Source organism: Mirounga leonina, unplaced genomic scaffold (genome assembly GCF_011800145.1).
Source record: "Mirounga leonina isolate KUSES-001 unplaced genomic scaffold, KU_Mleo_1.0 Mir_53, whole genome shotgun sequence".
Classification (NCBI taxonomy): domain Eukaryota; kingdom Metazoa; phylum Chordata; class Mammalia; order Carnivora; family Phocidae; genus Mirounga; species Mirounga leonina.
Window position 1 is genome coordinate 65417062 of NW_023270807.1, and position 24761 is coordinate 65441822.

At 39.1% G+C, this 24761-nt stretch overlaps 1 protein-coding gene across 7 annotated transcripts in view; it reads left to right on the forward strand.

Moving 5' to 3' along the window:
- The window catches only part of FIG4 (FIG4 phosphoinositide 5-phosphatase), a 128594-nt gene that overhangs the window by 71954 nt on the left and 31879 nt on the right, over positions 1–24761 (forward strand). For 4 of the 7 annotated variants that reach the window (XM_034991791.1, XM_034991792.1, XM_034991797.1 and 1 more), the window contains 6 exons: positions 418–476; positions 1930–2077; positions 5078–5161; positions 7329–7524; positions 10058–10140; positions 14313–14399. In XM_034991791.1, the coding sequence (XP_034847682.1) occupies positions 418–476; positions 1930–2077; positions 5078–5161; positions 7329–7524; positions 10058–10140; positions 14313–14399 (657 nt within the window). Of the gene's footprint in view, positions 1–417; positions 477–1929; positions 2078–5077; positions 5162–7328; positions 7525–10057; positions 10141–14312; positions 14400–15589; positions 15644–20690; positions 20731–24761 lie in introns of those variants that run through there. The other 3 variants (XM_034991793.1, XM_034991794.1, XM_034991795.1) reach the window with 2 other exon arrangements.

Genomic DNA, 24761 nt, shown 5'->3' on the forward strand with positions numbered 1-24761 from the left:
TAAAAAAAAAAAAAAGAAGATAGTAGGAAGGGAAAAATGAAAGGGGGGAATTGGAGGGGGAGATGAACCATGAGAGACTATGGACTCTGAGAAACAAACTGAGGGTTTTAGGGGGGAGGGCGTGGGGGGATGGGTTAGCCTGGTGATGGGTATTAAAGAGGGCACGTATTGAATGGACACTGGGTGTTAGATGCAAACAATGAATCATGGAACATTACATCAAAAACTAATGATGTAATGTATAGTGATTAACATAGCATAATAAAAAATAAAATTAAAAAAATAAAAAAGTTAACTTTGAAGTATGAGGCAGCATCTTACAATAGACTGTAAACCCCTTCAACACAGTGAATTACAGAAAGCCAGCATTTAAATTTGGTCCATCTTATCCTTTTATTTATTTTTTTAATTTTATAGCTATACTTACTGGTGGACACCAGAGGTAATAAAACATTTACCACTGCCGTATGATGAAGGTAGGTACACTGTTTCTCTTTTAGTTTTTATACCAACATATTTTGGAATTATTCCTAAATGAGCTTGAAGCATTAAATTCTTTGCATATAATATTTCATTAAAAAGGAATGACCACTCAGTTTTATGTTGCTGCTATAATAGGGGTTTGTAACATCTTAGACAGCTTTTTAAGGGCAGCGATTGTGTTATACCTCTTTTATCCAAGTAGGCCAGTACCTTGTACTGTGTTTTATAGTTATTAGGTATGTCCCTGAAATGTCTAATGGATATAATACATTAGTTTACCATTTTAAATTAGTACTGATTATATTTCTAGATATTTGGGGGTAATGGGAAGGAAGTGAAGACCCACTCACAAGGAGAAATAAAAACTTTTCCTGTATCTAAGCAGTGGAAAAAGATACAGATGTGTATATAAAAGTACATTTTAGTCACTAAAGTTTAAATTTCATTTCATTAATTTGTCTGAAAGGCAGGAAGATTTTTATGTTAAATGAATGAACTCAAATGTACAATACATTCGAATGATGTTTCCAACTGAAATAATTACTCGGTTTTAAATAGAGTGTAGTGCTGTTACTGATTCCCCTTACCTTGAACAAGCCAGTTTTCCCAGTTGTGAAAGAGCACTAAGTAAGATCGACTCCCAATCTGGAACATTCCACATAAGGACTCCCATCTAGTCATGGTTAGGTATTCCAACTTTGGGTGGTAAAGGCCATAAACTAAGATTACAAATGATTTTTAGTTCTTTTTTTTTTTTAATTTTTTTTAATTTTTTATATTCTTATGTTAATCCCCATACATTACATGATTTTTAGTTCTTAATAAATTATTAATTAATTTTTAAAGAGTATTTGTAACCTTGAAATTCTGGGAAAAATCATAACTCATATTGCAAAGGTTTGTTGTTCTAAGAGAAAGGAAAGGACTTTTAACAGTCTAATGTTGGCCATAAATAGGATTTGAAATATAAAGGAAAATTTAGTGAAATAGCTGCATGATTTAAGAACAAAAAGGAATTTAAAGAGCTGAGTAGTTTTTTTTTTAAAGATGTTTTATTTATTTATTTGAGAGAGAGAGAGAGAGAGAGTACAAGTGGGGTGAGGGTCAGAGGGAGAAGCAGACTCCCCGCTGAGCTGGGAGCCCGATGTGGGACTTGATCCAGGGACTTCAGGATCATGACCTGAGCCCAAGGCAGACACTTAACAACTGAGCCACCCAGGCACCCAGAGCTGAGTAGTTTGATTTCTAAAACAGCTCCCTCCTCCCACCCAGACTTTTGGGGGCCCTCCTGCCTCCTTGGAGCTTGTCACACTTGGTTTTGCACTGTGTATTCTGTGCACATATCTCATCTCTTTCCCAAGTATATGAGTGCTAGAGGCAGGAGCTAAACCTTGTTTGCCAGATGTCATCTAAAGACTTTACGAGTAACAGGCCTATCTCTCTTAGTTATCTGTGCTGCGAACTTAAAGAAGTTGATAGTGAAGAAATTCCACAAATATGAAGAAGAGATTGACATCCACAACGAGTTCTTTCGACCATATGAACTGAGTAGTTTTGATGATACCTTTTGCTTGGCTATGACAAGCTCAGCACGGTACGTTGTGAGTGCCCTGAGACTGTTGTAAGGATTTCGGAACTTTAGTTTTCCTAGTCTGTATAGGTATGTCTTGCTTTGCCGCAAGTCCATTCTGCAAGCCTGCTAGCGGGGATTGTACAGCCTCTGAATACCACCTGTGATGGGGAGCCCACTGCTTCAGGAGGCAGTCAGTTCTAGTGTTAGACAACTGGAGTTAATTTCTTTCCTTTGGTAAGTTGAAACCTGCCTCTCATTGGTCCTAGTTTGTCATTTGGAATAAACTCACTTTTTAAAATTGAACATAGAAATTGAGAGCCAGCATAAATTAGTTGGAAAAAAGCATAGTCTTTGGTACTAGAAAGGTAGGGATGTGAATCGTAGATCAGCCACTGCCTACCTGTGTGACCCTGAGAAAATTATCTAATTTATCTACCTAGAAAATTATCTAGTCTCAGTTTCTTCTTTTATGTAGATAGGGGCATGTGCATTATACACGTATATACACATACATGCCAAGTGCCTTAATGGGGTGCTTGACGCAGGTGGGTGACTAATAAATGGTGGCTATCATTATATTATTATTTTTATTAGGAATAGGACAGGTGTGGTTCTTTTTCTGTACGATAGCCCTCCAGATATTTGAGGAAGCAGTGTTAATTTTTTTCAGGTAAATATCCTTCATTCTTTCCTTTCACAATTCTTGTGTCATTGTTTCCAGACTCTTCATCTTGGTCTGTCACTTTTGAATATTACATTTTTTCAGAATTTGGTGGCATCTTTTGGAAAAGTGATGGGACTAGAGTAAGAAAATTAGACAAAGCAAATCACTTCTTGATTATTGTATTTTATATTAAAGTTTGCATTTTTGTATTTTACATTTCTTCCAATGTGATATAGGTATGCTAAACTTAATGTACATGTAGAAACATATCCTATGGTTTTGTTTCCAAGAAGCCATTCTATATTTTGCTTTAGTTTCAGATGGAAAGTTTAGAATTTTTACTTGGTTGACTTTCAATTAAACTTATTCAAAGTTTAGAAGTGTTAACCGTAAGGTTGTCGTCATTTCCAGAATATTTCAACTCAGCAAAGGATGAATGATTTTATGCATATGTGTATATACAGTTGATTTTTTATTTGCAGGGGTTATGTTCTGTAAAGTTCCTGAAACAACTGGATTAGAGAGTACTGAACCATTACTCTTTGGGGAAATACAGGGTTAGGTTTGGCAAGCCTCGGGTCACAACATTTTTATCAGCCAGTCAAAACATAACCATGGGGGCGCCTGGGTGGCTCAGTCGTTGGGCGTCTGCCTTAGGCTCAGGTCATGATCCCAGGGTCCTGGGATCGAGCCCCACATCAGGATCCCTGCTCGTCAGGAAGCCTGCTTCTCCCTCTCCCACTCCCCCTGCTTGTGTTCCCTCTCTCGCTGTGTCTCTGTCAAATACATAAATAAAATCTTAAAAAAAACAAAAACATAACCATGTTATGTTGTTTCTGTTTAAAGATGCCTTATTAAATATATATTGTTGATTTATTAACATTGAACTCATAGCAGACAACACTTTTTATTAACACTGAACTGACAGCAAACAATACTATAACTCATACGATATCAAAGCTTCTCCAACACACGTATTTCCTTTTTTTTTTTTTAAGGTTTTATTTATTCATTTGACAGAAGGAGAGAGAGAGAGTGAGCACGCACAAGCAGGGGGAGTAGCAGAGGGAGAGGGAGAAGCAGGCTACCCACTGAGCAGGGAGCCCAATGTGGGGCTTGATCCCAGGACCCTGCAATCGTGACCTGAGCTGAAGGCAGACACTTAACCGACTGAGCCACACAGGCACCCCAAAACACGTGTTTTCTTTCTAACACACAGCTCTCTCTTGTGCCTAGAAACGCTAGAGAGCTTCAGCACTATGCTTGGGGTCATTTGAGACAACAAGGTTACCAACAAAAAGCACAAAAAGGTGAAAAACATGGCAGTAAATAGACCATGGAAAGGACACTTGCTTATAGCATGAGAGGTGAAACAAGAGGACAGAGTGTCGCCTTGTTCTCCATCAGCTGAGAACATGAGCTTTGGGTTACTCTAATTTTTCCACTGTTCTACACATGTTTGCAAGTGATCATGAAAGCTCTGAGTGTTGGTTTTGGGGTTACAAGTAAATTTTAGTGAGCAAACAAATTCTCAAATAAGGAGTCCACAAATAATGAGGATCGACTATCTATGTTCAAAAAGAAAGAAAAATTAAACCACTTACATTTTTAAAACAACATTTTCTGTCAAAGAGGCATTCTGGATCAGATTCTATTTTACTTTCTTTTCCTTCAAAAAATGTAATGGGTCACACTTGGAGCGGTATCCTTGCCAAAGCCATAATTCTCATCAGCATAAACCATGCAACTCTGGTATTTCTGGCATCTATGAGGAGTTTGGTCTGGTTATAGCAATAATCAGGAGGTAGGCTTGGCACAGTGCCGAAGGAGCTTCAGCTTATCTTCGTATGTGGCAAACTAAAAGTTTCTATTTAAAGTGTTCCAGTATTTTAATGAATTAACCCCAGCCTAATGAGGTAGATGCTGATACTTCCGTTCCAACACTCCTGTGTTTTTGATTATTGTGTCAGCCTCCCTGAGTAGTATAGTGTATGCTTTGCCATTGGTTTTATGAATTTAGTTTTACCTGGAAAGTAATTCTGATGTATAAACAAAGTGTATACATTGTGGCAACAATTTAGATATAACTCTGTTCCAGTAGAGAAAATCTTAAATTCAAGACCACTGGGTCTCATAATCATGAAGAAAATTCATAGTGAAGACTGAGAGCTTGAAGTTACCTGGTGCCATTAGTTCATGGGGGTTTATGGCCTGGATCACTAAGCTCCCCTGAACATTTGGCTCAGAATATATGCAGCTCTGAGGGCTAAGAAGGAATAGTATGAGAATGTGAATTGAACAGAAGTGTCCTGGAGATGGACAGTGATTCATATGGAATTTCTTTCCTGTTTCTTCAGTGACTTTATGCCCAAGACCGTTGGCATTGATCCAAGTCCATTTACAGTGCGTAAACCAGATGAAACCGGAAAATCAGTATTGGGGTAAGATTTGCATATAGAATGAAATTTTAAAGATTCATGTAAAATAATATGGCACTTGCAATACAATTTTCACCAAAAAGAATAACTTCAAGTCACATAGTTTAGAGCACATTCCATTTATTGCATCTATGCAGGTGGTTTATTCATAGCTCTGGGATCACTAAAGAATTCAACATTGAAAGAATTTATAGGAATTTCAGCAACATGGTACATTTTATTATTTTAAATTAGAAATATCACAGATGACATAGGGGCAGGTAGCAGATATTATGTGTTATGTCCTATAAATAACTCAGCGTTCTCAGTTTCCCACAACATAAAATACTTAGGTAAAAATTTATAGTCATTTTATTTATTTTTGTTGGCATCCTGAGAAACCATTAAAACAAATATGCTCAGGTAGAGAGATTAATAGATTTTCTGTATATTACTGTAACATTGTTTTGGGGAAGACTGTTACACCCAATAATGTGAGGAAGAAGTCAAATCATGTCTCCGTCTTCATGCTTAGAAACCAGAGTGAGATGTGATATGTTCTGGCATGAGAATCTGTTACTGCCACTGACCTGAATAATCCCAGTGATGAGATTTTTTTTTAGACTCTGGCCAGAATCCCTGGCTAGACTGTAGATACTGAGTCCTAATTGTATTTGTGAGGGTGTATGGGATCCTGGTTGGACTCCAGCTACATGTGGTTTATGCAATGGGATGTACATTACCATTTCCAGATATACCATTTCTGTGGCTTTAAATAGCTACATGTTAGGCCTTGGACTGGAAACTATGGAATTTAAGAGATGTCCTCAGGAATTCAGAATTCAAGGAGTTCCTGGAATAAATACATGAATAACCAGCTACATTATTGTATGGCACAGAAATGCCACTGACTTTAATTTTTACTTTGCAGAAAGTCAGACACTAGCTTATTTTCTATAATATCTAACCCATAGTCAGATAGTACTTCATTTTCCTTTCCTAGAACATTTCAGAATATTATGGCATTTTAAGTCTTTTATAGAGAGTAGTTTTTAAAGAGCGAAATATTAAACATTTTTCATAAAAGCCAAAAATTTTACTATAAAATATTTTGAGTTTTTTTTTTTAAGATTTTTTAATTTATTCATTTGTCAGAGAGAGGGGGAGCGGCAGGCAGAGGGAGAAGCAGGCTCCCGGCTGAGCAAGGAGCCCAATGTGGGACTCAATCCCAGGACCCTGGGATCATGACCTGAGCGAAAGGCAGACGCTTAACCGACTGAGCCACCCAAGCGTCCCTATTTTCTGAGTTTAAAAGAAAACAGCATTCTTACTACTCTCGTACTTGGAACTAAAAGTAAATACTTTTATAAGTCTGAGTTTTGGGTTTTTTTTTTCCCCATCTATTCCCTACTATTAGTAGGAATGTTTAGCAGATATAGTTATTTACTAATAACACAAATTTTAAAATTTAGTTTATGTTCATCAGTTGCTCATTACTATGGTACAAATCATCAGCTGATGCTGTGATTGATAAAAATCATAGAAGGGAAGGAAATTTACATGGATTTGGCTATTGACCTTTTCTTGAATGTTTTACAAGTTGTAGCAAGATAATTTTACTAATGTCCCAAACACATAGTTTGCTATTATTGTACCATAAATTTTGAAAATAATGATTTCACTTACCAAAGGAGGACACAGTAACCAAGTGGTGAGAAGACTTTTCTGCATTGGTTTACACGCACATACTGGTTTATTTTCTGAATTTTTTATTTATTTATAAAGATTTTATTTATTTATTTGACAAAGAGAGACACAATGAGAGAGGGAACACAAGTAGGGGGAATGGGAGAGGGAGCAGCAGGCTTCCCGCTGGGCAGGGAGCCCGACGTGGGGCTCGATCCCAGGACCCTGGGATCATGACCTGAGCCAAAGGCAGACGCTTAACGACTGAGTCACCCAGGTGCCCCTATTTTCTGAATTTATAACAGGGCTTAAATTCATATAAGGTCAGTACATGTACATGGTAAAACGTTAAGGTTTTCCCTTAATCACAACTTGAACCCAGGAACTAGTTTCTCACAGCCATTTTCTTGTGCTTCACTAGCACTAAGGTTTTGGACAATCATACATAGTGAGTGTCAAGGGTTTAGTTTAAAGATGCTTTATATCAATATTCATCTTTTTAAAGGAACAAAAGCAATAGAGAAGAAGCTGTCTTACAGCGTAAAACGGCAGCCAGCGCCCCGCCACCCCCCAGCGAGGAAGCTGTGTCCAGCAGCTCTGAGGATGACTCTGGGACCGACCGGGAAGAGGAGGGCTCTGTGTCTCAGCGCTCCACCCCAGTGAAGATGACGGACACAGGGGACAGTGCCAAAGTGACCGAGGTGGGAGCGGAGCTTGTGTCTGGCATGAGGCTTTGGAGAATGATCTCTAAAATCCTACTTTCTGTTAAAAGGCTGAGAGAAAAGGTCACATTATCTCACGTACACCATTCTAATGTGTGGTGTTTGAGGCACTGCAGAGATGAATACTTTTTTTTTTTTTAACCGAAGTATAGTTGACATACAATATTATATTAGTTTCAGGTGTACAACATAGTGATCCCACGTTTCTATACATTATTCAATGCTCACCGTAAGTGTAGTCACCTATGACCATACAATGTTATTACAACATTATTGACTAGATTCCCTGTGCTGTACTTTTCATCTCTGTGATTTTTTTATTTTATAACTGGAAGTTTGTGCTTCTTAATTTCCTTCACCTATTTTTCCCATGCCCATACTTCCTCCCCTCTGGCATCCACCAGTTTGTTCTCTGTATTTATGAGTCTGTTTCTGTTTGTCTGTTTGTTTTTGAGATTCCACGTATAACTGAAATCATATGGTATTTGTCTTTCTCTGTCTGACTTATTTCACTTAGCATAATACCCTTGAGGTCTATCCATGTTGTCAAAAATGTCAAGAATCTCATTCTTTTTTATGGCTGAATAATATTCCATTGCATGTATATATGTATATAAATACCACATCTTGCATATCCATTTATTTATGGACACTTAGGTTGCTTCCATATCTTGGCTATTATAAATAATGCTGCAATAAACATAGGGGTGCCTCTATTATCTTTTGAATTTGAATTGTTTTTGTGTAAATATTCAGTAGTAGAATTACTGTATCATATGGCATTTCTGTTTTTAATTTTTTGAGGAACTCCATTCTGTTTTCCACAGTGGTTGCACCAATTTACATTCCCACTAACAGGGCATGATGGTTCCCTTTTCTCCACATCCTTGCCAACACTTGCTCTTTATTTCTTGTCTTCTTGATACTAGCCATTCTGACTGGTGTGAAGTGATATCTCATCATGGTTTTTATATGCATTTCCCTGATGATGAGTGATGTTGAGCATCTTTTCATGTGTCTCCTGGCCATCCAGATGTCTTCTTTGAAAGAATGTCTATTCAGGTCCTCTGCCCATCTTTTTAATCAGATCATTTGTTTTTTTAGGTGTTGAGTTGTAGATGTTCTTTATATATTTTGGATATTAATTCCTTATTGGATATATCATTTGCAAATATCTCCTCCCATTTAATAGATTGCCTTTTGATTTTGTTGATGGTTTCCTTTGCTGTTCAAAAGCTTTTTATTTTGGTATAGTTAGTCCCAATAGTTTATTTTTGCTTTTGTTTCTCTTGCCTGAGGGGACCTATCCTTAAATATATTGCTAAGACTAATGTCCAAGAGATTATTGTCTATGTTTTCTTTTAGGAGTTTTATGCTCTCAGGTCTCACATTTAGGTCATTAAGAGATGAATACATTTAGCATAGACATTATTGAAATGGTTTCATTTTGAAATAAAATCAGTGTTTTTCAGGATGAAACCAGAGTGGGAGACAAACCATAAGAGACTCTTAATCTCAGGAAACAAACTGAGGGTTGCTGGAATGGAGGGGGGTGGGAGGGCTGGGGTGGCTGGGTGATGGACATTGGGGAGGGTATGTACTATGGTGAGCACTGTGAGTTGTGTTAAGACTGATGAATCACAGACCTGTACCCCTGAAACAAATAATACATTATATGTTAATTAAAAAAATAAAAAAAAATTGATGTTTTTGTTCCCATGTATAATAATAAATTTCTTATCACTTCAGAATTTTTAACTTGTCCACTTTTGAGCAGCACATCCACTAGAGGTCCATTTATTTCCTTGCTTAGCACGTTGTTGGAATGTAGGGTTTGGACCTGGGCCTCACAATCTTTGCATAGCCCCAGTGGGAAATTCACCCTGTTCAATTTGACATTACCAATATAAGGGAACATAAAAGGAAATAAACTACATAAGAACCAAATCGAGCTTTAGGTAAATTTAATTCCCAGAAATAGCCAAAAGTCATAGAAGTAGATATGGCTAGTAAAATGTGATAATATAAGAACTGAATCCATAATTCCAGGAGTTGGCAAACGACAGCCAATTGTCAAAATCCAGTCCACTGCCTCTTTTTATAAATAAAGTTTTATTGGAACTCAGTCATGCCTACTTGTTTACATATTGTGTATGGGTGTTTTTGCACTATAACAGCAGAGTTGAGTAGTTGCAGCAGAGATGATATGACCCAAGGAATCTAAAATATTTACTATCTGGCCCTTTGCAGAAAAAGTTTTCTAATTCCTGCATTATACAAAAGGAACTAGTAATTATTTAATAGCTTTTTACCTTAAAACAAAGTATTTTTAGTGGAAACAAAATCAGATTTTTAAAAAACCATTAACTGAGAAGTTTAATGAATATATTGAAGAAATATTGTGATTGCTTTTGTGGAAAATTTCCCAGGTTCATTTTCTTCATCTTTGGAAATAATTAATATGCTAGATGTCTAAAAATTCTTCCTGGTTCCTTTTTGTTTTTAACTCCAGAATGTGGTCCAGCCCATGAAAGAGGTATATGGAATTAATCTCTCAGATGGTCTCTCAGAAGAGGATCTCTCCATTTATTCAAGGTAAACTACTTCTATATAGAAATTAAGAAAAAAATGCAAATGTATTATTACAATAACTTATATCTAGTATAACTTCTAAAAATGAAAATGGTCAACAATACAGAAGGAAATGAATTCCACTTGGAATACAGTTAATAGTGTTTAGGAGGTCAAATTCTGAAACATTGGTTTCTATTTGAAGTTAAAGGGCCTACTGCCTAAGACTCTCAGTCCCCTCAATGATAAAAATTTATGATGTGTCTGTGTATTCTAACCACCTATATATAAGCTGCAAGCTGAAGTACACATACATTTCTGTATTCTTGCATTAACAAAGTCCCAAGAGCAGATACCTTCTTACAAAATGAACCTGGGATATTGACGGTTGAGGACCTTGCATTTGCGTTAGCTCTGGGGTGCTGGTGGGAGTGGTGGTTGAGGAGGAAGAAGGAAATGGTGATATAAGGGCATCAAGTCAGAATGTTCTAGACCTTATTAAACAGACTAAGCTGAAAGAGGATCCACCAAAAGGTTTTCCCTGAAATCATATACATAATTTTGTGTGTGTGTGTGTGTGTGTGTGTTTCTGAGGAGAAACACGGAATTATAGTTATCAGATTCTCAAAAGAATCCCTCACCTAGAAATCCTCAAGAACCTATGATAACCACTGTAAACACTTCCTCAGCTTAATACATGCACTGAGAAGACCTAATTATTGCATGTGAATACCATCCCATTCATTCAAAGAAGTTTGGCTTATGTCAACTCTATAATATAAATGAGCACTGATGTTCCATTCTTTGTTAAGGGGAGTATTTCATTTGCTGAATCCATCAAACTGGATATTGACAACTTTTTACTTCAAATTAGTAAGATCTGCTATAATATGTAAAATATAAAAGTGCACAGCATCTCCTAACAGCAAAAGCACTGGTATGACTCTCTTACTATTACTATCTTAACAGAAGCCAGTTTAGTCACCCAGAATTCGGGCCTGGACACACAGGTGCACAGTCACTTATCCATCACAGCTGTCCCAACAGTGTGGCTAAACTCTTCAGCATTTGAAGTGAGCCTTTATAAGCAACATGATCTGGAAGAAGGAATTGTCTGGGGTTAGTGACTGAATAATAGCACTTTGCTTATTGCAGAGAGCAAGAGCACTTCAGTCAAGGACTGAAATTTTGGCTCACATTGATTAAGCCAAAAGAAAGTGTCTCTTGCTTCAGGCATGACTTTTGCTTGGAGACTTTTTAGCTCAGACTGCCTCTGAGGCCCACTTTTAGTTCTCCCTTCTCAGGGAGTGAGATGCCACCCTGTTCAGCCACATTATCCTTGGGAACCAGTCTAAGAAGGGGACAAGGGCAGGCCCACAGGGAAGGGAGTATGCAGGGGAGGGAGGAATCCATGTCCTGGAATAAGATTCTGTGTTTGATATTCTGAAGAACAACACCTCCTCCTTTGATTTGTGTAACACTTTACAGTGTTTTATTTCTTCTTTGGACAACTGTGTAGTAGGCTGAAAAGATATTATTATCCCTCTTTATAGGCCAAGAGCACAGAAAGAGCCATTCAGTGACTTACGTAGAAGACCTTTCCTGTGCTTCATGGGTACCTGTGATTTTAGACTATGCAATCCTTTTTATTCTCTTGGTAATATCAGCTGCCCCTGCTTATGATGCAGACCTGGGGCAAAGGGGAGAAACAGAGGTCTGGTCATCTCTTCCCCTCTCTGCAAGGCACTCTTTACTGTGGGCAGACTGCTTCTCCTGGTGGCAGGGGCATCTCCCCGCCCCATCTGTCATGGACACTGCTATGGCAGAGGAGGCCTCCCTCCATCAGTACTGGAGGTGTGGCTGTGCCAGGGGGTGGCCAAATCCTTGGATTTCAGGAACTGACTGGTACCCTTTCTTGCCCCAGCTGGGCTCTGGGGCTCTCTTAGTGCCTCCTTGGATCCAGACAGCAGAGCTTCAAGGGCAGGGTGAGAGTCCATGTAGTTCTAGCCTAAATCGACCTCAGAAGTTCTGCCTTCTCCCACTGCAGTTCTGCACCCAATTGACTAGTATCCACCAAAGATTGTGTGTGTGAAGACAGTGCCCTGGCCTGGCTTGCCTGTCGCAGCTCCCGATTGGGCAACCACAGGACAACGTGGGGAGGGAAGGAAGGCGCTGGAACTGGCATCCATAGCCTGTCTTCTAGCTTCCTGTTCTCCTGCTCGTTTTTCCTACTTTTGGCCTCAACCACCTTCGAACTCCTGAAGATCTCTTAGTTTTGTAGTTTGGTTCGATCGCTTAGCCCTATTCTCTATACTTTCCTTTGCCCTTGGCTTTTCTGATATCTTTGGTTTGCTATCTCAACCGGACCTGGAAGTTTTCTACTTACTCCTCAAAGCCTCAGCCCTGTGCCAAATCATCTTAAAAAAAAAAAAAAAAAAAAAAAAATTCTGACAGTGATTGTGCACATGATTTGGGAAGTTTAAAGTTCTGTACAAGTAACAGGTGTTATGTGACATTCTTCCCCCAAAATGGATCAAAAATGTTTACTTACTAAGATAAAAATTGGATAAAAGTGGATCAAAAATGTTTACTTACTAAGATAAAAATTAGATAAAAGTAAGTTATTGAAAGTTTTCCAGTAGCACCCTAACAACTTAGTAATTGGTAATTTCTGCAGCACTTTTCTTGACCTTTAAAAAAAAGCTAATAAAAAATAAATTATTGGGGGGCGCCTGGGTGGCTCAGTTGGTTAAGCAACTGCCTTCGGCTCAGGTTATGATCCTGGAGTCCCGGGATCGAGTCCCACATCGGGCTCCCTGCTCAGCAGGGGGTCTGCTTCTCCCTCTGACCCTTCCCCTCTCATACTCTCTGTCTCCCATTCTCTCTCTTGGATAAATAAATAAAATCTTTAAAAAAATAAAATAAAATAAATTATTGGGGAGGCTATGTGCTATGGTGAGCGCTGTGAATTGTGCAAGACTGTTGAATCACAAACCTGTACCCCTGAAACAAATAATACATTATATGTTAATAAAAATAAATAAATAGGGGCGCCTGGGTGGCTCAGTCATTAAGCGTCTGCCTTCGGCTCAGGTCATGGTCCCAGGGTCCTGGGATCGAGCCCCGCATCGGGATCCCTGCTCCGCAGGAAGCCTGCTTCTCCCTCTCCCACTCCCCCTGCTTGTGTTCCTTCTCTCACTGTGTCTCTCTCTCTCAAATAAATAAATAAAATCTTAAAAAATAAATAAATAAATAAATAAATAAATAAAAAAAAATTTTTAAAATATTTTAAAAATTTTAAAAAAAGAAAAAATAAATTATAAAAGTATCGATAATTATAAGAAAGAAAATATTTTAAATAGTAGAAAATTGGGAAAGGAGTCAGCCCTTTAATTGTGCCCCATAACCTCCCTGGGCACATTAGAACAGAATTACAAGCCATGCCCCTGAGGGGAAGACGGATGCCTGGAGCACAGCCCACACTAGGACAAGTATGCACTTGAGAAATAGCAGGTGGTCCTTGGCCTATCAGCCCATTGACCCATTGCAAGCGATCCTCCTATCCTGTGGAGCCGGCTGGGGGCGAGTCCCTGTGGCTCTTAGCTTCAAGTCTGGATGAGTGTTGTTCCGGGCTTCTCTAAGGAGGGGTGGTGTGGCCGTGGGGCTCAGCAGGTGGTCTCTTCCAACCCCCGCCCCCCCCAGTTGAAAGTATGTGAGTAGCTGGAGTACATTTGGGGATTCTTGTGGTCCTAAGGAGACAGAGTCCACGTGCTGGGTTTTCAGCAGTGTCCCTGCTTTGGGAGATGGATCCCCGGCCTGATCCTGTTCTTTCTTTGTCGTTTGTCCCACCGCAAATGCCTCTCCTTGTGTTCCCCTAGCGTCCTGCGCATTTACCCTTAGATAAGGGAGGCTCTGAAAGTTCATCCTTCTGGCTTCAGAAACACTTCGGTTCAAGTTCTATGTCACGTTGAAGTAAACTGAGACACAGAATTCCTCCTCCTTCATTTGTAACAAACCCACTGTAAAATCAGGCCCCCTTTTGTAGGGACAGTCTTGGGTTGCATAGGGCACTCGTGCATTTTTCTAAAATAAGCAGATTGCTGTCATTTGAAAGCTCATACCATTTTATGTAATCTGCTGAATTTATTGCAAGTAGTTCCTTCTTTAGCTTAGTTTTTATCCATTGTAATTTGTAGATTTGTTGAGCTGGGTCAGCGTCGACATAAACAAGACAAGAGCAGCCAGCAGCTCTGTTCCAGGTGCCCAGATGGAGTTATAAAACTGTAAGTACTAGATGAGACCTTTCAAAAATCTTTGTATTCATGCTATTCACAGTACTTTTTTTGTAGACTTTTTCAAGAAAATTATTCAGTCTTGTCACCATATTAGTATAAGCACTAAAGCATCTCTTCCTGATGTCTTACCCAAGAATAACTGGGTAGCTGTGGGGATGGAAAAGAGATCAGCAGCTTTGACTTGAAATGTGCCCTTTGGAGGTGGGATTGGAGTTGCTGGAGGCTGCCCTCCATAAACTTGGCTCTCCATTGGGTAGAGATGGGATTGACAAAATAGCTCTGACCCTGGAGACAGGCTCCTCAGGTTCAATACAAGACCCTTGAGGGCACTGATGGGTTTGTCTCTTCTAGCTGTATATCCCCACTGGTTCTAATGACTTGCTGTAAGTTAAACAGGTGTTTGGTAAATTTTTAAACAGAATCGGGTTCATATCCTAGATCACAGCCCTACTACTTCTTATTTTTTTTAACCTTAAGTAATTTCAGTCTATGTGGCTATTTCCTCATCTGCAAAATGGGATGGTAATAGCACCTACTTTGTAGGAGGGTGGTAGGCTTAAATGCAATAATGCATTCAAAATGCTGAGAAACAGTATCTGGAAAAAGTTCTCAGTAAATTGTAATCACCACCACCACCACCACCATCATCATCATCTTCATCGTTATTCTCTGCTTGTTGCGACCAAACAAAGCAAAGGTTGTGACCAGGAAAGGCTCCTGATGCCATATGCCCAGTTGAGTTTCTTCTAGAAAATGGGTCGCTGTGGATATTAAATGAGGTAGTATACGTGAGGTGTCTAGATCAGTGCCTTGCATATAGTTGACATTTAGCAAGTACTCTCTTCCCTTTTCTTAGAGCAACTTTATCAGATTGTTTAATACATTTTTGATCAATATTGATTGCCTAACGTCTCTGTGTACTACATCTGCATGTTCCTGATTGATAATTAAGAGGTGGTTATAATAATGCAGGCAAAGACTGGAGCCTTGGAGAGTAGTGGCTAGGAGGAGTTAGGAAATGGAATAGATTTGGGGAATATTTAGGAGGTGAAATGGGACCTGGATACTGATTCATCATGGAGGGAGAGAAAGAAGTCCTTATCAAGAATGACCCTTAGATTTTTTGGTTTGTGTAACAGGTTTGATTGATTGATTGACTGATACATTTATTCATTTAGCAGATAGGTATTGAGTACACTTGTGGTAGGACCATTCCAAGCTTTCATTTACTGAGGTAAGGAGTGCTATGGGAGGATGCAGTTCGCATTTACAGTAGCATCCAGGTGGCCGTGTTTAGGAGGCAGTTGGGCCAACTAATCTGGAAGTTCTGGGGATACAAATGGGGATAGTCATTTCATTCTGGGGATGCGCATGCCTATGGGTAATAATTAAAGCCACTGACTAGGGGGGCGCCTGGGTGGCTCAGTTGGTTAAGCGACTGCTTTCGGCTCGGGTCATGATCCTGGAGTCCCTGGATCGAGCCCCGCATCGGGCTCCCTGCTCCGCGGGAAGCCTGCTTCTCCCTCTCCCACTCCCCCTGCTTGTGTTCCCTCTCTCGCTGTCTCTCTCTCTCTCTCTGTTGAAAAATAAATAAAATCTTTAAAAAAAAAAAAAAGCCACTGACTAGGGATTAGACCACCTTGGAAAAGAGAATAGAGTGGAAAAAGGCCTTCAACTGAGTCTTGAGGGGATCTGAGTCTAGCAGCTGAGACAGAGAGAAACTTCCAAAGAAGGCAGAGATGACTAATCCGAGAAGGGGAAGGAATGGGACAGTGTTTAATCACAGCCTCCCAGAAGGGCTGCTTATCTCTCCCTTCTCTCCCCATCACTGTTTTTTTTTCTTTTTTTTAAATATATAAACTCCTATTAATTTAGAGACCATTTTTTCTTTCTTAAGTCTAATTAGCAAATGGAAGTTTGGGCTCCCAAATGAATTGAAATAGATTGGCCAGAAAAGGAAAGTGTTTAAATGTGTTAGTAAAAAAATAGACTCTGTTAACTAAATTATATTATACAAATTGATTATTCCATTAAAATAGTATGGCACAACTTGGGAGAAAAAGATGAAGTGACTAGAGCATACAAAATAAAAGTATTTTGTGTTTTCTTCCATATTGCATCTACTTTGGTCTGTAGTTGGCCTTGCAGTAATTACTTTTAAATTCTTTTCTTAAAATGTTTAGTATTTACTTTTCTGAGTCCTAGACCATATGAAAACCTTATGGATCTAGAATTTTTTTTAACCTTTGCACTTAATTAGTAAAGAATCTAACATGAGTGTCTTTTTGCACAACATCTTCAACAGGATAACAGAGCCCAGTAGGTTCAGCATTGTGTTGTCATGGCAACTGCCCAAGAGTGTTGTTGTGGTTGTTTTGGGGGGGGGGTGTCTTTGTGTATGTGCGTGGGTGCCTGCTTTAAACTGAAATTCTCTAACTAGAATCTTAAAATGTCAACTATTCATTTTTAGATTTTGAAAGCTATGCCAAAACCAAGAGCAATTAGATTTATATGAGATTATTGAAATCCTCATCTTGTTATGTTTTAGGTTCTAAGATATTTTAAAACAGTAGTGTGCCTACTCATCTCCAATAATTTGCAGTCTTACCGATTTTTCTTAAAATCCTGAGGCAAACCAATATTCCTTTTCTAAATGTGAGGTCAATACAACACCAAATGTAAAAATATCAACGGTAAACAACTGACAAGCCAGTGTAGCATGGGCCCCTGATACGTATGGAGGTGCAGAAACCTGGATGGGCTAGCTGGACATTCTTCATCCAAGATTCTGGGGACATTTCTTAAAAGTGGATGTTGAATCCAAACTGGTCCATGTCTACACTGTTAGCCCAAATACTCAAAGCTGTATTTCATTTGAGTGTGCCCCTCCCTTTGACTCTTACCACTCCTTGAGTGTATGGGTGGCGACTAGGGAGAAATGACGTCAGCCGACATTCACTGACACTCACTTAAGACCTTAACCTGAATTAACTCAGTTCTCATAGTAACCCTATTATCTTCCTATCATCCTCATTGTACAGATAGGGAAACTGAAGCACAGAGAAATTGTGTAACTTGCTCAAAGTCAAACAGCTAGCAAGTGGAAGAACCAGGATTCAAACCCAGACAGGCTGGCTCCCCATCACTATACATGCCTCATGTTACCAGCTGCTTGTATAACCACAGTGGTAGAAATACTGAGTAATTAGTGTGAACAGCCCTCACGTTGATCCTCTGACCTCATCTGGGTTGTAGACATCTCTGCATGCAGACATGTTTCTGCTCTGTTAATATTGAATTTTGTTTTCGTATTTAAATATAATATTTAAAATAATAAACCTTTATTCTTTTCCCAGGACCCAGCATATTGTCCCCCATATAGACACCCAGTATATTGTCCCCCATGTAGACATGCTTCTTGAGCAAGGATAGTTTGCTTGATGTGAAGCCCGGTATAGAGGCCATTTAGCCATTATCAGAACAGCACTTCTGCTATTTACGATGGTTGCTATCCTACTAGGTTATAAGTTCCTAGAAGGCAGCCCATTCTAGGCTGCCCCCAGAATAATATGTTAAATTGAATGCTCAGTAAATATTTGTTGAAGTGTCCCAAATCTCGTCTCCCCCACCACCCATTACTCTTAGAGTCTGTAAAAGGCCCTGAGCATCCCTACCTAGAAGCCCACCTCACCAGCATCTCCCTGGTTTTCAGCCACCCTCCCAGTGGCTCCTTTCTCCCCCTATCCTTGAACATTCTTTAGTTTTTCCCCTTATTCTGTTTCCTACTCATAAGCCCTCTGCCCTCCCCTACTTCTTTGTTCCCTTCTGATGGAAGAAAAAAGCAAGCAAGCACACCAGATTTTTAGCTTTTTTTTTTCTCTCTCCTGTTTCCACTTGCCCCTGTGACCCAATGCAGAGTGAGAAGGCCCCAAGTGGAAGGACTGGCTGTGCCAGGGCAGGCAGGGTGATGTGTGGCCCAGCAGTGATTCACTGTATCCATGCAAGACCAACCTGTTCTCATTTTACACTCCTACCAGTTCTCCACGAGTTTTTAACTGAGCAACAAATGCCAATCAGTGTAGGTTAAAAAGAACATGAACACACATATTATTAGTGCCTACTATTCTGAGCGAGGAATAGGTCTCACTCATTTAAAAACTACCTCTAAGAAATGGTTCAAAATATAATACATAGAGTTTGGATAAATACTATCTAACTTAGGGTTCGTCCAACACAGGATGAGCTGAAATGTAATATAAGGTAAATAAGGATGTTTACTCTTTTAGGACCATCAGGTTAATTTATTCCCTAAGTCCATTTCACAGTAAGAAGCATTTACTGACCTTAGAGTGAATGTCCCCGGGTAAGGGTTTCTGTTAGGGGATGCGCTTCATGAATCACAGGGTGCTTTTACACAGTGAGAATTAGCGCACCTTTTCACACTGCTGAGATGAGCATGGCACAGTGGCCGTGATGAACTCAAGTTTGTTTTCTTTTCATGAGTTGTTTTCCGTACTGTATTCCCAATATGCGAGGCTCTCTCTAGGGTCCCCTGCACGATCTCATCTAGTGCCCAGCAGACAATGCTCTGGGCTCTGGGCTGCCGGCGCAGTATTTCTACCTTAATGGGTAACACTTGTCACCTTTCGTAAACACCCTGAGTACAGTTTTAAAGGTTTAAGGATTTAGAGCAGTTGGGAGGCAGTGATCAGTGATTAATCAGCTAATTCCCTCCACACTTGGGAGATGAAAGGTGACAAGGAGGCCAGTCTGTGACCTCTTCCTCACCCCAGAAGTTACCATGACAGTCTCTGCCCCTTTTTCCTTCTGGCCTTTACTTTTCTTTCTTCTTTTTTACCCTCTTTAGCTTTTCCTTTTTATCTTTTCTATTCCTAAATGATCTCTTTCTGTCCACTCCCTCCCTTTCTATATTTCTTTTACTTCTACCTTCCTCTCTCTGGCCTTCTCCTCTCCCTCGCCATCCTCTCTCCATCCCTCCAGGGTAGTTTTAACTGTTTTTTTTTTTCTTTCTTTTTAATACAGTAACTTCTCCAAAATGCAAGTTTCCTTCATGTATTTTACAACAGTGCTTTTCAGGGGCACCTGGATGGCTCAGTCAGTTAAGCATCTGCCTTTGGCTCAGGTCATGACCCCAGGCTAAAGGGTTCTGGGATCGAGCCCCGAGTCGGGCTCCTTGTTCAGCAGGGAGCCTGCTTCTCCCTCTCCCCACCCGCTCATGTTCTTTCTCACTCTCTCTCTCTGACACGTAAATAAATTCTTAAAAAAAAAAAAAAAAAGAACAGTGCTTTTCAAACTGTAATTCTTACTCATAAGTGGGCCACGAAATTAATCGAGTGGGCCTCCCACACGGTGAAATAAAATAAAACTGAACTGAATCCAAAAGAGAATTCCAGTGCATGGCACAAAGTATAGTTGTCTTGATAAGTGGAATTTTCTTTCTCTGCATAAATACAGCCGTATGTTGGTTTGCTATGCAAAGCACATTTCTTACTGTAGATAATAGTCACAGGTTGGATTCACGTGAATGCACCTTCTCTGGCACCATATGAATTAAAAAACTTAGCTCAGTTCCTGGCATGTAGGCATTTAAAGAATGTTTGTTGATTGAATGAAAATGTGTGTGTGTGTGTGTGTGTGTGTGTGTGTGTGTGTGTGTGACAGAGAGAGAGCGAGAGAGAGACAGAGTAAGTGAGTGAGTGAATTCTCTTGGGAATAATTAGAAACAGAGAAGGGAGGTCAGGAAGAAAAGGAGTCAGGAAGGGATGAGAGACTGTTCTGTGGTACGTCCATAGTGGGTAAAGTAAATGCAGGCCTTGAAAAATATACTCTCATTATGTAAAATGAATCAAGAGCTAGGATGGGCCTGTAAAGGGAAGAGGTAGCAGGAAGCTGCAGCTGAAAGTCAGAATGAAAGAGCCATTAGATACATAGATAAAGTGAATGTCTCTTTATTTGAATGTTATCTACAATGGCATCTGCCTACAATGTTAAGATAAACTTAATGGAACAAGGTGAATTTGGTGAAACTTTCAGGGAGGGCTATCCTGAAAGATTTCTAGCATATAAGGAATAGTAAATATAAATTTAATTGTAGGTACTTATGTTATTAATTAAGGTATCAAAATGACTTTATTGTGTATTTTTAAATTATGTATATTGCCTGTTTTATTTTGGTGACTCCCATTTATGGGAGTTTTCACAGGTTCACATGAGGTCTTAAGTACCCCCTTAACATGGGTTTTGTTGTGTTGTTTTCAGGAACATAGCTCTTGGGTAACGTGAGGTTAACTTCTGTAAGGTAAGCTCTTACCTTACTCATAAAACATTAAAGGCATTAAATTGCAGATATTCAATGCATGCTCACAACTGTGTGTTTGCAGTGCACAGTTGAAAGGGATACAGTCCCTGCCTCTGAGGGTTTGCATTGACCCATGGGGTCAGTGTTTCTAGGTGGTGGGTAGGTGTTATGAAGCTGTTAGCAGAGGAGGCTTTGGGGGTGCAGAGAAGAACCCAAATCAGACAGAGATTCCTGGGTAGGCATTATTCTCAGGCTAGATTCTAAAGGAAAGATGGAGTTACTTGGTTGAAGAAGACAAAGAGGGCTCTGGGCAGAGGCTCCAGACCATGCACCGCTTTTGGAGATCCATACATAATTCTATGTCTAATGTAAGGGGATTGTCAATCAGAGACACAGGCAGGTAAGAACAAGATCAAGTGAAGATGCCAAGTGAGAGAGCGTGACCCTTATCCTACAAGTGGGTTTTAATCAGGGGAGTGATAGGCTTATATTTGCATTTTAGAAAGGTCACTCTGGAAATAGCATGGAGAATGGATTGGAGGCTGGGAGATAAACAATGTATCTGTTGGAAACAGGACAAGAAAAGGATTGGAGCCTGCTCTTGGCTGTTGAAATAAAGAAGGGGGATTATTTTGCGAAGGTAGAATCTATAAGACTTGGTAGGACTTGGTAAGACTCTGTGTAGTGGATTGGGTGTGAGGAACATGCGAGAGGCCAGGTGTTTTCTAGTTTGGTTGACTAGATCTGGCAGTGGGTTACTGGGATTGGAGATACATGACAGACTTAATTTTGGGGGCTAAGGCATTTCATTTATGACAGTAATAGCACATACAAGATGATTTATCTGGGGCTCAGGAGGTTTTAGATTACAGAGATTAGATAAATTTAAGTTTGGGGTTTCGTTGTTGTTGTTATTTGCTCTTGATTTAAAAAAGAAGCAAGTTAAATTTCTTTCTCCAAAGGGGTTCCAAGTTAAATAGATTATTATACGTGCTTTTACATTTTTCTGGAGACCCATGTTCAGATTAGAGGACAAAAAATCCTTCAACTGCTGATAGAGATGAAGAATTTATTAGAGCTTTAAGTGTATTTTTAGCCCTTAAAACACTGTCTTATTTTGTATACAAGCAAGCAGGTTAATCCTGAGCAGATTTGGATATCTGATATGGCCATGTGAGGGATATTACTCATGGTTTTCTTCGCTCTACATACAGGAATCACATTTTGTAACTGTTTAACCTTTTGTTATTTTGTTAGTTTACCCAATTATCATCAGTTTTCTGTATGGAAGTTGAGTGGGATGGTTTTGGGCAGATGGGATGATGTTTGAGCCTCGTGCTGTGTCACCGTGGCTTCCCCACAGCCATTCCTTTTGCACAATGAGAATGTAGGTGCTCAGGTATGATGTATTTGTGGCCCCTGCCTCCTTTGATCATATATGAGAAGTCTTCTCAGTTGAGATAAATTTTTGGTTGAAAGACGAAAAAGCTTCTGATTTCTTATTTAAACATAGCTGAACTACCCAATGTGTTACTCAGAATCCATTGGTGCTGTAACACATAATATAAAAAATGAAGTGCAAATCCCATTAAGTCCTGATCGTGTTTAATATTCACCAGCAGGCGTCAGTCGTCTTTTAATGTTATAGAAATAATTTTCCTTATTTATCATTTTATATTATCACTCATTTTCCTTATGGTCTTATGAAGAAATTTGAGGAATACTACCATGGAAATCAGTTGCATTATGTTTTCATAATTAGAAGTCTGCTCGTATTTTATAAACATCCTTTTGCCATTCCCTCCCAGTTTTATGAGAATAGAAAGTCCTTGGTAAATAGAACCCAATATGTGGTCTTTTTTAAAGAGATTTATTTATGTGAGAGGGAGAGAGGGTCCTAAGCAGACTCTGCGCTGAGCGAGGAACCCAACATGGGGCTCAATCTCACGACCCTGAGATCACGACCTGAGCCTAAACCAAGAGTCGGATGCTTAACTGACTGCGCCACCCAGATGCCCCTAATATATGGTATTTTTAATCTAAAACCAATCTAGGGATGACTGGCTGGCTCAGTTGGTGGAGCATTCGACTCTTGGTGTTGGGGTTGTGAGTCCGAGGCCCACGTTGGGTGTAGAGAGTACTTAAAAATAAAATCTTTAAAAAAAAAAAAAAAATTCAGAAGTAAATAAATAAATAAAAAGACTATGAGTTACTTGAGGGCTGGGCTTATCTACTTTTGAATTCCCGGGCCCTGGGAAGATACCTGGTACATAGTAAGCATTAAATAAATTATGAATGAGTACTAGTCAATATTTAATAGTTTTACCTCTTTTAGGACTGTCATGCCACAATTAAGTGTGAGGGAGAAGTACCAGGGTTAGCCCATATGAAGCAAATGGCAAGACAAATGACAACTATTTGTAAGTTTTGGACTATACACCTGACCCTTGAACAACATGGGGGTTAGGGGTGCCCCAACACCCCCTGCCCTGCACAGTCTGAAATCTGTGTTTAACTGTGGACTCTCCCCAAGCTTAACTACTAATTGTCTACTGTTGACTGGAAGCCTTACTGAGAACTTAAAGTTGAGTAACACATATTTTGTATGTTTTATATTTTATATATTATATTCTTACAATAAAGTAAGCTGAAGAAAAGAAATTGTTAAGAAAATCATGGGAAAAGAAAATATATTTATAGTACTATACTATATTTATATAAAAAAAAAAACTGCCTACAAGTGGACCTGTACCGTTCAAACCCATGTTGTTCAAGGATCACCTGTAGTTTATTTTCAGTTTTAGAGGTAGCAACTCAAATTTCTTTTTTTTTTTTAGGATTTTATTTATTTATTTGACAGATAGAGAGAGACGGTGAGAGAGGGAACACAAGCAGGGTGAGTGGGAGAGGGAGAATCAGGCTTCCTGCTGAGCAGGGAGCCCGATGCAGGGCTCGATCCCAGGACCCTGGGATCATGACCTGAGCTGAAGGTCCTTTTGTGTTCCTGTTGGCCATTTTGTATGTCTTCTTTGGAAATATATCTGTTCAGGTCCATTGCCCATTTTTAAATTGGGTTGTTTGGATTTTTTTGTTTTTTTGTTTTTTACTTCTGTGTTATATGAGTTCTTATATATTTTGGATGTTAATCCCTTATTGGATGTGTGGTTTGCAAATATTTTCTCCCATTCTATAAGTTGCCTTTTCATTTTGTTGATCATTTCTTTTGCCATATAGAAGCTTTTTAGTTTGGTGTATTTATTTTTGCTTTTGTTGCTTATACTTTTGGTGTCATATCCATAAAATCATTGCCAAGACCAATGTCAGGGAAATTTGTTCCTGTGTTTTCTTCTAGAAGTTTTATGGTTTCAGTTCTTACATTGAAGTCTTTAATCCATTTTGAGTTAATTTTTGTGTGCAGTGTAAGATAGGGGTCCAATTTCATTCTTTTGCATGTGAATATCCAGTTTTTCCAGCACCATTTATCGAAGAGATTGTCTTCTTCCCAGAGTAATGGCTCCATTGTCATATATTAGTTGATTGTATGTGCATGAGTTTATTTCTGGGCTTTCAATACGATTCTCTTGGTCTATCTGTCTGTTCTTATGCCAATGCCATACTGTTTTGATTACTGTAGCTTTGTAAAAAAGTTTGAAATCATAGTGTGATGCCTTCAGCTTTGCCTTTCTTTCTCAGGATTGCTTTGGCTATTCAGGTACTTTATGGTTCCATGTAACTTTTAGGGTTGGTTTGTTCTATTTCTGTAAAGAAAAATGCTATTGGAATTTTGATAGGGATTATATTAAATCTAGAGATTACTTTGGGTAGTATGGACTTTTTAACAGCCTTAATTCTTATACTCCATGAGTATGGGATATCTTTCCACTTATTTGTCATCAATCTCTTTTACCAGTGTTTTATACTTTTCATTGTATAGATCTTTTACTTCCTTATTCCTATGCACTTTATTGTTTATTATTATTATTATAATTTTTATTATGTTCAATAGTTCCCAGCTATTACTGTGTTGCTGT